The following is a 16,457-nucleotide window of genomic DNA, read 5'->3' on the forward strand; positions in this document are numbered from 1 at the left end:
ATGGTGAAAGAATTATTAATTTATTACCTAAGGTTTTCTTTCTATAGCAGTTAGAGTAAAAGTCTACAAATTTGGTAAAATTAATTGCCGCCAGAGGGTGCTGCAGCTAGCGTATTAATTCCTTCCCCAATGGGTTAACACTTCTTCAACTCACAGTACCGCTGTCCTCGCACAGACTGGTTGCCGGAACTGGAACGCCTGGCAAAAAACACCGGATCAAAATTAACCGGACCGGACGCAGTGTGTGACGAGCCTTAGGCTACCTTTAGTTTTTGTATATAAATTTTAAATACAAAGAAACTAAATGTCAAATATCTCACAATCAAAGCGTTTTTGGAAACAAATTTATTACAGCTTTTTATTTTATTTTGACCAAAAATAAGAATGACATTGACTTCTAGGATCAACATGTAACTTTTGCTTTTTATGATAGTGGCACTTTTAAGTTGCTGGCTCTTATACTTCAATGTAATTAATTAACTTCACCACAGCAAATCTACCCACCTATGGCAGAGGGGAAGGGTAAGCACCAATGGGGGTGTTCTGGAAGTGGACCTTGGTCAGAGTTATATCTCCGAGGAACTGGATTGTGTTGATAGACTTGAAAGATACTCTGTGTCTGTAGGAGATGTAGTGCTGACCGTCCACAGCCACCTGACAGCAACACACCAATGGAAGATGAGTGAAGAATGAGTATTAAAGCCCAACAATCCAAGGGCAGCTGTGTCCAGTTTAACGTCTAAATGATATATGTATAGCTTTTCTCAGGATTATATTGACCATTTAGCTACTCGCTTATAAACAAGGCTACAGCATATGGAACCATGCTATGGAACCTCTAAGAATTATGTTGAAACTGGAAATAATAAGTTAATCTACCTTCTACATCTATATATTTAATACACAGTTGTAACACTGTTTTCTCAGTAATTACTGAACCGATCTACAAGATTTATGTCTCAAATTAAAGGGTATAGTGTGTAAATTTGCCGAACTTCCTTAGAACTTAGGTTTTTTCTAAGGGCTACGACCTACAGCCCTTTAAAGGTCGAGTCAATACAATTCTTATTGAAGAATATAATACACAGTTTATAAATTATTCGTCAGCTGTTTAATGTTTGTCAGACATTTGTTATTATTTTTGTAACCTCACTTTCAGTATGCAATTTTAAACTTGGAGTTTCTGTTTATAAACACACGATTTTGATCAAGGAAAGTGTATTCGTTAACTTATGTTTTAAATGTTTTAGTTTTCCTTCAAAGTGATCTGAAGGAAAGTGGTAATTGAGATTAAGTTTGAGTATGAAATGTGAAATAATACCCATAGTAGGGAACGGAAACTTATTGTTTTGATCAATATAATTTATTCTCTACGGCCACCAGAATAATCATGGGAAAATCCGCTTGCAAGTTGTACGTAAGCTAATGAGTGGGAAACATACAAACATTTTATAGTAGGTGACGAATCTTACTCAAGATCAGTGTTAGACGTTCAGTGGTACCAAACTTTACCTTCTCGAGATGGCGAGTACGCTGGGATACGTGGAACTACAATATATCAGTGATTTTTTTTTCAAGTACACAGGGAAGTTGCTTGAGAAACTGTGACTTACCATTCGGTTCTGGCGAAGAAGTATGTGACTTGATGTTTAATGGCAATGTTGACTCGGGTCATTATAGCGTTATAAAACTTTATCATTAACCCCAGGGTGTGAAAAGTACAAAAAGAAAAAGAAAAGGTAATCATTAACCGGGCGTAAAGAGACATACCGAACGAAAAGAAATGTAGAGAACCATCGAACTAAAAAGGTAAAGAGCAGTGTTGGAGTTAAATGTGCTCTGGAAGTCCCTACAAAAAAATACCAACTCTTTTGAATTGGGGTCGTTAGATTGGATTTGTCAATACTTCAAATCTATGAATTTCGAGTCAGAACAGACTAACTGGGACACAAAAATGTTTTAGTTTTCCTGCAAAGTGATCTGAAGGAAAGTGGTAATTGAGTTTAAGTTTGAGTATGGAATGTGAAATAATACCCATAGTAGGGGACGGAAACTTATTGTTTTGATCAATATAATTTATTCTCTATAGCCACCAGAACAATCATAGGGAAATCCGCTTGCAAGTTGTACAGATAATTGCTAATGATTGGTAAACATACAAACATTTTATCGTAAGTGATTAATCTTACTCAAGATCAGTGTTCGACGTCCAAATTTTACCTTCTCGAGATGACGAGTACGCTGGGATATTTGGAACTACAATTTATCAGTGAACCAGGGGTGCCCAACCCCCCTTAGACTCATGACGCACAACCCCCCCCCAAAATGGAGCAACAGCCCCCCCCCCCCCCACCATAAATGATGTACACAACATTATTCCCCCGCCCAGTACTATTTGTAAAACTATAAAAGAAGTTTTATAATTTTTTTAGATATTTAAAATTCAAACCCAGTTGATATGAATAAAGTTATAGGTTTGTCTGTACATTGCTCAGAATTATACATATTTTGGGTTATTTATGTTTTATACATTGAAGAAGTTGAAACATGTCTTATCTCTATTTATGTCCGTCTGTCACGGCCCAGAAGGCATTTTTATGCAGCCTACTCTAAAGAAAAATAGAGTACCGATTATGATTCTAATGGTTTAATTGTATCCAAAGGATTGCCGAGAGAGTCCTTATAGCCATTAAAATATGGCCTCACTATTTTGGAAATAAAACAACGAACGATCAAAAACACAATTTTGTGTGTTTTTTCTAGTTTATTTTCTCCATGTTTACTACATACGTCATTAATTTATGAAATGCTAATAATCTGTTAAGAGAACACGTCATATATGAAGTTACGAACAGCTGTTTTGATAAAGATTCCTTTTCCTAGCTGTCACTTATATGTTTACATAAATGTTGTTTACGAATACTGTGAAGGCCCCAACCATTTCCGATCACGTTTGTAACCATTTACGATCACGTTTGTAAGCAAATCCAAAACCAAGTGAGATTAATAACCGTGTGTGGCTTTATTTATTTATTATTTATTTATTCCAACGGCATATATCACCAATTTACAATGAGGGTACAAGAAGCCTATGTGGTACAACATGCATTTAACAGAAAACATAATACAACAAACTTAAATCTATGGCAGGATCAGAGCAACATTGGTAACAAGAAATATAATCATGACTAGGAAAGCAATAATTAACAATGAAGTACAAAATGATTGTGAAAAAGCAATAACAAAGGTAAGAATTTGGACTGGCAATGGCAATACAGTTAACAATCGATCAGCAAAAGCAAGGTAAATCTTTGGCTAGGAAAGCTATAATATAACAATGAAGTCGAAATAGAATATGAAAAAGCAATAACAATAGTAAATATTTGATCCAACAAAACAGTATTAAACAAACGATAACATAACTCAAACATGATTAAATTTACAGAAAACGAAAAAGATAGCAAATTACGAATAACATAACAACGGGAGACACTAAGTTTCATTGGCAGGGGACCAGGACGGCTGCTAGGCTGTCATGAAAGAGGTCCACTGAAGCCGAGACGTAGTTGCCGGAACGCATGAGCCTTGGGATAGGGCTGTTCTGGAGGTAACTTCTACCTGCATGCTCCAGCTCAAATAAACGCTGCTCCCTAGTCCTGATGGTGGGCACTCTGAAATTCATCTTCTCCAGGAGGTAAGGACAAACTACCTTGCTGTTGAGGGACACATCTGCTAGCTACTCGTCTTCTACATGATAATGGCTGCAGCCCGTAGGATTCTGAGATGACGTCAATGGGGACTTCTAAGTAGTTGAACCCCTCTCGGCGTCCCAGGAACCTGATGAATCGTCTTTGGACTGACTCTAGCTGATCTGTGAGGTCGAGTTGGTATGGAGACCATACAACCGAAGCATACTCAAGTAGCTGACGGACAAGGGACTTGTATAAGGGACTTTGTTGGCTTTGGCTTACATAACGGGTTTGATTTATCACGGGTACTAATATGTAACTGTAAATTAAATTAAATAACTAGCCATCATCCAGATCGGGAACCGTAGATTCTGTGTGTATCAAGTTGTACTTGAATTTTGATTACAGGGAAAAGACCGTGAATCAGTGTTGTACAGGACTGGAAAACTTATCTTTCTATATAAATAAAATTAGAGTTTTATAAGTCACCTCAATTTAAGGAATTTTTTATTGCCATAATATCCATATAGCGTTCGTAACCTCTGCTTAACGAATTGTCAGCGTCTTTTCTCGATATAACGATCCCCTCTCCCTCCCTTTAGAAACATCACAGCTCACAGCTCCTTTGATGAAAATGAAATGGAAACAACGCTTGCGCCAACAATCGTCTGCTCCGTCTTACACTTCTGTCTGCTGTGCGCTATGTTACAACAGATTTCAGATACAACAGCTGGGGAATGATGACGATATAATGCTTAGTAAACTGTGATTGAGTGATTAGTATCCATGGTAACTTAAATAAGGCTGTGATTGGCCAATGAGTAGGCCTAAATATGGCGACTTGTTGAATTTGTGTATGAATTGAAGAGAAACCTATTAAAGAACAAAGAAAAAGAATAACAAGATTGTTCTCGTTACATTCTTTTTTAAGAGTGTTTTAATTATCTCTAAATATAATTTTACACTTTTTTATTACTTATCTATCAATTCCTATGCTGTGATACAGCACCTATCGGTAGCCTATCTGTCTATCATGAGCAGTACCTTATAACACTTTCTAAAGGTTCCTTTAATATTTACGTTATTTATAGCAATGCAATGTTTGGCTGGTGATTAGTAGAGTTTGAGTTAGCTATAATTTTAAACGTTGCCATTTGTACAACTGAACCAAGATAAATGATTTGAAATTTACAATAATAATGTTATTGCACAATAATAATGATTGTGCAATATTGAATTTTGTTTATAAAAATGATAATCGTGACGTTAATGGCTGTTTACAGCGTTTTAATGAGTTTGTCATATGTTTTTATAATATATTGGATTAACCGTATTTTTTCATTACCCCCCCCCCTCTCACTATTAACTCAGGTAATCTAGTATCTACACAATAGTGTAAAGTATTGTAGCCTATGCTACTTGATTGTATTTTAACGAGCTTTATGCCAACAAAGTGTTCTGTGCTAAGTCGCGGTGTAGCTGGACGTGTCTGTACCACGCGTTATCTTTTATCTATCACAGCAGTTGAGCCATGCGTCCCCTCCCTCTTAGATCTCACGTCTTGCTAATCTTAAATAATAACTTCCTACACGAATCCTAAACTATCCTAAAATCCTATTTTAACTAATTGAATTCAATAATATAACTATTGTTATTAATTAATCCCCTTTCTATCTGGCGACTTCGTAATATATTTTGGATTGTCGTCACGTTGAACACTGTTGCAATCAGCTTTAGCCAACCCCCCCCCCCATTTGAATTTTTTGAGCCCCCCCCAAGAATTTCAATGACGCAGTCTGCGTCACAGCCCCCCCTTGTGGGCACCGCTGAGTGAACTATACCCTAACTATATTTTTTCGAGTAGGCCTACACAGGGAAGTTGCTTGAGAAACTGTGACTTACGATTTCGGTTCTGGCGAAGAAGTATCTGACTTGATGTTTAATGGCAATGTTGACTCGGGTCATTATAGCGTTATAAAACTTTATCATTAACCCCAGGATGTGAAAAGTACAAAAAGAAAAAGAAAAGGTAATCATTAACCGGGCGTAAAGAGACATACAGAACGAAAAAAACATGTAGAGAACCATCGAACTAAAAAGGTAAAGGGCAGTGATGGTGTTAAATGTGCTCTGGAAGTCCCTTCTAAGAAATGCCAATTTTTTTGAATTGGGGTCGTTAGATTGGATTTGTCAGTACTGCAAATCTATGAATTTTTAGTCAGAACAGACTAACTGGAACACAAATATTTTTTCCTTATGTTGTCACAAGGGGAAGGTAAAATGAACTCCTTATGAACATTTTGAGTTTATGGAAAATCTTATCAACAGCGACTAATAAAAGTATTAAGGGTCAAAAGAGACAAAAAACTATTTGAGTAAAATATAATACAAATCTGCATTTGAAATGGCCAGTTCTAAGTCTCACTTGAATAAAAATCTTTCTGGTAGTGGTAGTCATAGTGGTACATAGTTTTAAAATCCACGACTCCTTTTCCATCAAATTGGACCATTAATACCCTCTAACATTGAACAAAGTATGCCCAACTTTATATATACGACGTAAACACAGCTTTTACTCACAGTATGGGTCAAAGATTCGTGAAATGCGACCAACTGCTGATGCGTGATTTACATATAGGCTGATTATCTTTATTCCATACAACAAATGTAGTAAAAAAAAAAACGACGAATATAGGAATATACTTGAGCAAATGATCTAAATAGCAGAAATAGCTGCTTATTAGGTTATCAGCATTGCCCAGTTCGTATACTATTTATTTTTCAAATGAAACTCGAATTAATATAAAACATTCATTTGGTTAAAATAATATATCGGTTTGATTAACATAAAATAGTTTATACAGGTAAACTATCAGCTATATTCCATGTAAAAAGTTAAAAAAAACCCTAAATAAAATACAAAGATAAACAGTAGGCTACCGGTATTTGTTAATTATTATTTCTTTTATTACTGACAATATTCCCGTGGCGGAGCACGGGCGGTTAACTAGTACAACTTCCAACTTACTTAGTCTAAACTTTCCAACAACAAAAGATAAGTTTTAAACCTAGAGATAGTTAGTTAACCTATAGGAAATTTAATCTGGTATTTATTCTATAGGAAGTTGAGTAGTCAAACATGGAAAGGCTGCTCTTACAGGAGCAAGAATTTTGCTTGGAAGCCCATTATTTAAGGCAAGTATAAATACTATTAAATTTAGTCTAAGGGACCACAAAACCCTTTTTTTCTACTTTGCTGAATACATATTTTAGGAGTACCATTTTCACATTTAGAGCAGTACAAGCAAAATACTTGTAATAATTAAACTGTGAAATTTACACATTCATTTATTTTTAGGAATGCTTACTACTTTTGACTCATCCAAAGACTTACCTTAAACTCGCTTTCGGTGATGTAGAATTCGAGGTAGAACGGCTGACCTCGATGGAACGGAAACTCTTGAATATCCTGTAATCCTTCCTCCTTGCCATATTTGCCTGCCAGGCGGGTGTTACGAGCTACGTACTGCAAAGACCTTGGGTCACACCTTACATCAAAGTGGAGTGCAATATCAGTCTTGTCTTTTCTTCTATTTTTAGATTCTATCAAGAAGTTTACTGTAAACCTGGAACGACCAGAGATTAGTTTGTCTGGTGCCTATTGATTCAGGAGAAATTAGTGAACGTGAAGTATTAATTAGGATTCTCTTTTTAAGACATTAAAATCTTCAATTATATCAAGGCTGTAGCCAGGACAAACCTTTGGGGAGGGGGGACTGGTCAGCAATAATTTTATATTTAAAAGCCATTTTGTGACTTTTTAAAGAAATTTTTAACGTCTAAAACTGTGTCAAACCCTCCAAAAACTCCCATTTCACCTCTTGTTTCTCATGAGCAAGTGGGTAGTCGACATTTAAAAAATTAAACTATGACGATTGCATTCATGAATTTCAAAACATGATGTAGACTACGGCCATATCCTCCTAAAAGGAGTTTGGTGACTTTCTAAATCCATGTTTAACGTCTAGAAATGTGTACAAAAACCTCCCATTTAACCCTTTATTTGTCATGAACAAGTAGACATTTTTAAGACTAAACTATGACGATTGCATTTATAAATTTCAAAACATACTTGCTACGGCAATAATTTGTACTACTAAATTTCAGGATTTCTGGGGGGGAGGGGTTGACCCCCTAACCCCCCCCCCCCTTGGCTACGGCCTTGTCAATTGTATTGCATTTAATTGCATTACAACAACATTAAACAACAAACATAAATAAAGCATATAAACTCCAATAACATCCCTAAATTTTCTACAAGAAAAAAAGGTGGAAAAAATAGCCTTAGCAATAATATTAATAACATATCAAATTCGGACAAAGTTCCCAAGAAAAATCCATAGGCCTACAACAAAATTCATAGTCCTACAACCACTGAGCTATAATTCTAACTGGAGGTAGCACTGAATGTCAAAGATGCGTGTCGCCAGCCGCCATGTTTGCGTGAGGTGGGTGTCCATAAGAAGCCATGTTATTGCTATGACAAAAAAACTCACTGCTATACAACCTAGTTATAAGAAGCCATGTTATTGCTATGGTAAGAAAACTTACTGCTATACCAACCTAACAAAATCAGCGACTCGCTTTTGACAGACTTCTGCCATGGCAGTGCTACCTCCAGTTATAATTTTAGCTCAGTGCCTACAACAGAATCTATAATATTAAAACGAAACAGTGTTTTTTATTTCACGATTCTGAATCAACCACTCGACGGATTTTCATGATTTTTGTGTTGAAAGAAAGATAATTTTGAGAACTAGGGAATGTCGAAGCCATAATTTTAGTTTAGGGTCCCAGTTTTTTAGAAATTAAGTTTTAATTTTTTTAAAGTCTAGCAGCCGACGCTAAGATTCTAAACTAGCTTTTGGCATAAAATAATTTGCTTAACATAACAGCTGTAAACATTCAGCTTTTGTGTCACAAATTCAGCATTTGGATAAAAATGTCTGACATACTTAGGGTTGACTTATTTATACTATGTGTAATGCTAATCGTTGATACGTTCAATTCTTCTGTTAGAGGATGACAGATTAATTAAATATACATAGTAAAATACTAGGTTCAAATTATTTTTTAAAGCAATTTTTGTAATCTTCGATTTGTTTTAGAGCAATTTAATTTGTTTTAACTAACAGCTGGTTAAATAAAAACGATGGAACTATGAGGTTATTTTATTTACTCTTATTTTGTCATTGATTATAGGATATAAGTAAGATTAGTAGAGATAATTAGACCACAGTTTAAAATAGTTTAGACCAAAATTAATTAAACCACAGTACAAATCGAGGCTCTGTACACAAGTCTTAATAAAAAAGGATAAATGCAAAGTATTTTATTGCTCCACTTTTCAAGGAAAGATTAGAAAAATAACAATGTGTACATGTTTTAATTCTTCATGGTAGCTTTCTGTTTACAATTAATGTTTGTCTGCTTTAACTTTGTTTGGATTAGGCCCGGAAATATTGATGTCATAAAAAGAAGATCAAGAATAATCAGGAATCACGATGTTAAATTACCACCACAACCTCAGCCGGGTTTTATACAAAGATAAACAGATGGATGACATAGATTGAACACAACTTGGATTGATAACATATTTTCTAACATGAAATTGATTTCAGATAAAGCTGAAACCCAAATTATCAATGCAGGTGCATCTGATCATGAAGCAATACTATTATCACTAGCTGACTTAAAACCACCCCCCTCAGCTTTAAAAAGATCAAATGTTTCTTTTAAAAAAGGTCATTTAATTCAGAAAATTTAAATTATTTCAAAAATAGTCTTATTGAATCAGATTGGAAATTTAATCCTTTTGAAACTGTAAATACAAATTATAATAGCTTTTTAGATTGCATCCTGAAAAATTTTAATCAAGCTTTCCCTCTTAAACAATCAAAATGTAATTCTGTTAAACATGCATCCAAAAACTGGATTAAACTTGGTATAAAAATATCCGCTGAAAGAAAACGGCTTCTCCATATCGAGTCAAGATGGAATAAGTCTAAGGACTTCCAAGATTATGTAAAAACATACAGGCAAATATTCAAAAAAACAATTGAACTCTCTAAAAAGAAATACAATGATCATTACATTAAAAATTCTCTTAATAAGACCACAGCAACATGGGAGATTGTTAAAAGGGAACTTGGACAACAAAAGGAAAAATCTGAATTACCTTATCATATTCAAAACGATTCCTTGAAACTTACACATTTGGCTAATAATTTCAACAACCATTTTCTATCTGCACATACATCAGTAGGGTGTAGTCCTAAAGCCAAAGAGGCTCTGAATTTTATAGATTCAAAGTACTACAAAAATACATTTAAATTCAAACTAATTACCGAATCAGAAGTAAGGAAAATTGTATTTTCCTTAAATAACACAAGATCTGTCGGTTGGGATCAGATTCCATTGTTCTTACTTAAGCATGTAATAGATGAAATACAAACTCCTCTCTGTAATCTCATAAACCAGTCCTTAATGCACGGTATTTTCCCAAACAAACTAAAATACTCCGAAATTTTACCACTCCATAAGAAAAATGATAAAAACACTTTAGAAAATTACCGCCCAATAGCTATGCTCTCAAGTATATCTAAAATATTTGAAAAATGTGTTGACCTACAATTGAGAACTTTTTTAGAAGATAATAATATTTTTAATGATTCCCAATTTGGATTTAGAAAAGGATTAAGTGCTCAACAATCAATGACTAAATTAGTAAACTGTGTTGCGAGTTCCTTGGATGGATCTCAGAAGACAACTGGAGTTCTGTGTGATTTAACCAGAGCTTTTGAATGTGTTCATCACAGTTTGTTAATAGACAAACTTGAAAAATATGGAATAAAAAACAAGGAACTAAATTGGTTTTCTACATACTTGAGGGATAGATATCAAAGGACTAAAACTATCAAATTTGGACATACTATAAATTCTAATTGGGAAAAAGTTGAAGTAGGGGTGCCTCAGGGATCAATATTGGGCCCCTGTCTATTTCTTATTTATGTAAATGACCTACCAAATGTGTTAAAGATGGATGTATTTCAATTTGCTGATGACACAATGCTGTTATGTAAGGGACCCAATGTTGAATCCCTTCAGCACACAGTAGATACAGAATTGGCCGCTTTAAGTGACTGGTTTAGAGTAAATGGGCTCCCCTTGAACATGGACAAGACTCAAGTAGTTAATTTTCGATCAGATCATAGAAATAGTTTAAAACAGACCACTTTTACAAATCATCAGTTAATGTCTGAGGAGACAGTCAATTTTTTGGGTATTCATATAAACGAAAATCTTGACTGGCTTCCTCACATTGACAAACTACGGAAAAAACTTTCTTCAGCAATATTTTCTCTCAAAACAATTTCTCAAGTTACAGATACTAAAACTCAATTAACAGTTTATCATTTATATTTTTCATCATTAATGTCATACGGAATACTTGTCTGGGGAAATTCTTGCCATAGTAAGAAGATTTTTAGGCTTCAAAAGAATGCACTTAGAATCATAGCTAAAGTACCCCGAAGAAGTCCGTGCAAAGTCATCTTTCAGGCTTTTAGCGTTTTGACATTTTATGACCTGTATATTTTAGAAGCATTATTTTGGGTATTCAACAATTTGTCCATTTTCAGGGAGGGTCACACAAACCATAGGTATAACACTAGACATAAGAACCTAATTAAGCCCACTAGCCATAGATTATCACTATTTGAAGCATCACCTCAATATATTGGACCGAAATTGTATAACTGGATTCCTGATCATTTAAAAAACATTGCAAATCCAAAAAAGTTCAAACAAAAATGTAAAGAATGGTTATTGACAAAAACATTTTATTCTTTAAATGAATTTTTAAGTGGAAATTGGGAGGGTTAAGTGTTGAAATTATTTTATTTGGATTTATTACTATTTAGATTTAAGTATTATAATGCATTGACAAATGTCCTGTCATTTTATGATGTAATGGCATTCTGTAAATAAATAAAAATAAATAAATAAATAAACTTCAGAATGTTGACTAAACTTAATGCTACCTAATCCATATGAAGAGGTAGATGGATAACAAATATTTTGTTTGAATTTAATTTTGTATGCGGGGTTGTATGAAAAGCAATGAATTTGTTTGAATATGCTTGTTGATAGACAATTCATATGATCATATTTTAATAAACCAACGCTGGAATGTAGAGGGGTAGCGGTATTCTACCCCCTGAAATTAACCCTCATGAAAAAACGCCTACGTCATTTTGACGCCACGAAGGTCGGGGCCTAAACACGGTTGAGAAGCAGCCTGCGACTGGAAATTTACCCCCAATATATTATTATTAAATAATCAACATGTAATTGTTTGCTTAACAAGTGATTTGCCATACCATATGGAATTTTACCTACGGAAATCTACCTCCAGAAATCTACCCGAAATCGAACAAATCTACCGGAAATCAGTGGTCAAATCAGAAATGTCTGATCCCAGAATTCTACCCTGGGAAATCAGGTTTATTGGGATTTTGATTAATTAATTACAACTGTTCAGTACACAGTAAAATTTGAGTTGATTGAAAAAATAATAAATTTATTAGTGGTTTCAGAAATGGAAGATCAGTAATAACAGCAGCTACTACTTCATTGAGACCATCGTAGAATCAATTGAAAACGTTGAAAATGTTCTAGGGATATACATGGATCTCTCTAAAGCATTTGATAGTGTTTGTCATTCAATTTTGCTCGAGAAACTGGAAAGTCTTGGAATAATGGGAGTCCCCTTAAAATGGTTTCAATCTTATTTGGATGGTCGGATGCAATTTGTTGAAATAAAATCAAACAATACCCCCGCAGCAGCAAACCTGCAGACTAAGCGAATTTCCATTAATATGATTGGATTTACACTAAAATGCCTTCATAAAAATAGCACATTTATTTCCTATTTAAATAGAATTAGTTTAACGAGTACTTAGGTTTGCTGCAACAGGGAGGGTAAAAAAGATTTTTTTTATAAAATGATAATAGTTTAGTAAGAAATAAAGGTACTTTCCTTTTAAAGGGAACATTCATTATTATCGATGATTTTTTCTCGATATATCGATATTAACAAATTGAAACATATCAGCTGACAACTACGATAAATAAATATTGTTCAGAATCGACAATCAACAATTTTTTTAAATATTGAAATAAAACTGTTCTAAACTAACCTAACAAAACTAACCAAACTTGCTGTAAAATTTAAAAACTCCATTTTTAATATCCTCCACTCGCGTTTTCTGTTATCAAACGGAGTTTTTAAATGGTACAGCAAGTTTGGTTGGTTATGTTAGGTTAGCTTAGAACAGATTCATTCTTTCCATATAATAGACTATATTTTAGCCTTAATATCAGCTGTCAATTTGTAATGTATCTTAAAGGGGAAAAATCGATATATCGAAAAAAAAAATCATCGATAATAATGAATGTTCCCTTTAACAGGAAAGTACCGAAATAAAAGTATTTTCCAAAATCAATCAAAATATGTTCATAAACAAGCAAACTACAACAGTTGACTTATTCTCCATAAGAATAACATGGGAATTTTAAAATTACAATTTTTTTGAATTTTCTCCGTAACAATTAGGCGCATAATAACGCTTCAATATACTAAATTATTTGTTTTTTTAAGCTCTACAAAATGGTTTAAAAAGAAATTGTGAAATTTTGTGTTTTTAGGGTCAAAAATGGGAAAAACCTATTTTTACCCCATAAACCCCCGTTCCCATAGTCCGATCATGCTGGTTCGCGAACTCATTCAAGTTTATCCCGCCTTACACCTTCAAACCAAATTTTATCAAAATCGGACAAAAATTACTCAAGTTATCGTGCGGATGGACACATATATATATATATATATATATATATATATAGATATATAAACATTTGAACGAATGGTGTTTTTGGCCTCTGGGGACATCAAAATGAAAAAGTAAATCGGTCCCGGGCTTAGGTCTTACCATGAGACCTACGGTAATAGCTACTTCCCTATAGGGAAATTCGCTAAAAACAATTATTTAACTACATTTAACTCTCATAAACGTAGAATTAAGTGGGGGGTTCCACAGGGTTCAATTTTGGGACCAATTTTGTTTTTATGCTATATAAAAGAATTGCCTAAAAGTATTGTTAATCCTCAAAAGAGTAAGATATGTTTATATGCAGATGATTCAAATTTAACAGTGGCGGGGAAAGTAAAGATGAGTTGGAAATTTCGGCCTTTGTAGAATTGTATAATGTACAACAATTTCTAAAAAATAATAATTTGAATCTTAATACAACAAAAACAAACTTTATGTCCTTTTCGACTAAACAAAGTAAACAGAAACTTGAACCCAATTTGATCATAGATTCAGAATCAATAGAACAACTTTCTGAAGCCAAACTTTTAGGTCTCTATGTAGATGAACATCTAAGTTGGAATAAACACGTTGACAAATTATTAAAAAAGCTTAATTCTGGAGTGTACGCATTAAAAAGAATGTCTTATTTGTGCAATATAGATGCACTCAAAAAAATATATTTTGTCCATATTCATTCTCACATAAACTATGGCATTGGAATATATGGGGCAACTACGATTAAAAATTTAAATAAAATTCTAATCATGCAAGAAAAAGCCATTAGAACTATGTTACACCTTAAAAAAGATGAATCAGTTAAATCTCACTTTAAAAATCTTAATACTTTAACGGTTTTTGCAGCGTATACTTTTGAAATAGCATGTATAGCTAAAAGAGACAGCCTAAAATATGAGCCAGTTGTGCCACATAGTTACAATACAAGACATAAAAAGGATATTGTAACTTCAACCTATAAGCTGGAATAAAAAAAAAAAACCGACTTTTGCTGGATCACTAATTCTAAGGAAATTGTCTGCCTCTATAAAGGAGGAATCAAATTATAAATTATTTAAATCTAAATTTAAAAAAACATTTAATAGGAAAGGCGCCTTATACAATGGAGGAATTCATTGAATAAAATATTCATACTTAAAATGTATTTATATCTAAGCTAGTTAAGTACTTTATACTTGAGACTATTTTTGTACCCATGTACATGGAAGGAAAATAAAGATGTTTTGGTTTGATTTGATTTGAGTTATTAGTTGAGTTGTAACTGTTGGAGTTGTAACTGCCGGAGTTATGGATGTTGGAGTAATGACTGTTGGGGCTATTGTGTGGGGCTGTTGGGGCTGTTGTGGCTATTGGAGCAGTGACTGTCCAAGAAGTGACAGTCGGAATTGTAACTGTCTGAGTTGTGACTGTCAGAGTAGTGACTGTTGGAGTTGTAACTGACTGAGATTTAACTGTCGGAGTTATAACTGTCGGAGTGGTGACTGTCGGAGTTATAACTGTCGGATCTGACTGTCTGAGTTGTAACTGTCGCACTAGTGACTGTCGGATGTGACTGTCTGAGCTGTGACTGTTGGAGTAGTGACTGTCTGTGTTGTAACTGACTGATATTTAACTGTCTGAGTTGTAACTGTCGCACTAGTGACTGTCGGATGTGACTGTCTGAGCTGTGACTGTTGGAGTAGTGACTGTCTGTGTTGTAACTGACTGATATTTAACTGTCTGAGTTGTAACCGTCGGAGTAGTGACTGTCGGATGTGACTGTCTGAGCTGTGACTGTTGGAGTAGTGACTGTCTGTGTTGTAACTGACTGATATTTAACTGTCTGAGTTGTAACTGTCGCACTAGTGACTGTCGGATGTGACTGTCTGAGCTGTGACTGTTGGAGTAGTGACTGTCTGTGTTGTAACTGACTGATATTTAACTGTCTGAGTTGTAACCGTCGGAGTAGTGACTGTCGGATGTGACTGTCTGAGCTGTGACTGTTGGAGTAGTGACTGTCTGTGTTGTAACTGACTGATATTTAACTGTCTGAGTTGTAACTGTCGCACTAGTGACTGTCGGATGTGACTGTCTGAGCTGTGACTGTTGGAGTAGTGACTGTCTGTGTTGTAACTGACTGATATTTAACTGTCTGAGTTGTAACTGTCGCACTAGTGACTGTCGGATGTGACTGTCTGAGCTGTGACTGTTGGAGTAGTGACTGTCTGTGTTGTAACTGACTGATATTTAACTGTCTGAGTTGTAACCGTCGGAGTAGTGACTGTCGGAGTTGTAACTGACTGAGATTTAACTGTCTGAGTTGTGACCATCTGAGTTGTGACCATCTGAGTTGTGACCGTCGGAGTAGTGACTGTCGGAGTTGTAACTGACTGAGATTTAACTGTCTGAGTTGTAACCGTCGGTGTAGTGACTGTCGGAGTTGTAACTGACTGATATTTAACTGTCTGAGTTGTAACTGTCGCACTAGTGACTGTCGGATCTGACTGTCTGAGTTGTAACTGTCGCACTAGTGACTGTCGGATGTGACTGTCTGAGCTGTGACTGTTGGAGTAGTGACTGTCTGTGTTGTAACTGACTGATATTTAACTGTCTGAGTTGTAACTGTCGCACTAGTGACTGTCGGATGTGACTGTCTGAGTTGTGACTGTTGGAGTAGTGACTGTCTGTGTTGTAACTGACTGATATTTAACTGTCTGAGTTGTAACCGTCGGAGTAGTGACTGTCGGATGTGACTGTCTGAGCTGTGACTGTTGGAGTAGTGACTGTCTGTGTTGTAACTGACTGATATTTAACTGTCTGAGTTGTAACTGTCGCACTAGTG

At 34.9% G+C, this 16,457-nt stretch overlaps 1 protein-coding gene across 1 annotated transcript in view; it reads right to left on the reverse strand.

Moving 5' to 3' along the window:
• Positions 1-333: 333 nt before the first annotated feature.
• Positions 334-16,457, reverse strand: part of LOC128988370 (galectin-9-like) — a 55,481-nt gene continuing 39,357 nt past the window's right edge. The window contains exons 15-16 of the mRNA XM_054409613.1: positions 7,084-7,315; positions 334-654 (exon numbers count right to left, since the gene is read on the reverse strand). Coding sequence (XP_054265588.1) covers positions 505-654; positions 7,084-7,315 — 382 coding nt within the window. The 3' untranslated portion in view covers positions 334-504. The remainder of the gene's footprint in view (positions 655-7,083; positions 7,316-16,457) is intronic.

The sequence above is a fragment of the Macrosteles quadrilineatus genome, unplaced genomic scaffold, assembly GCF_028750875.1.
Source record: "Macrosteles quadrilineatus isolate MER2022 unplaced genomic scaffold, UCM_ALF_1.0 Scaffold_1__1_contigs__length_201487025, whole genome shotgun sequence".
Taxonomy (NCBI): Eukaryota; Metazoa; Arthropoda; class Insecta; order Hemiptera; family Cicadellidae; genus Macrosteles; species Macrosteles quadrilineatus.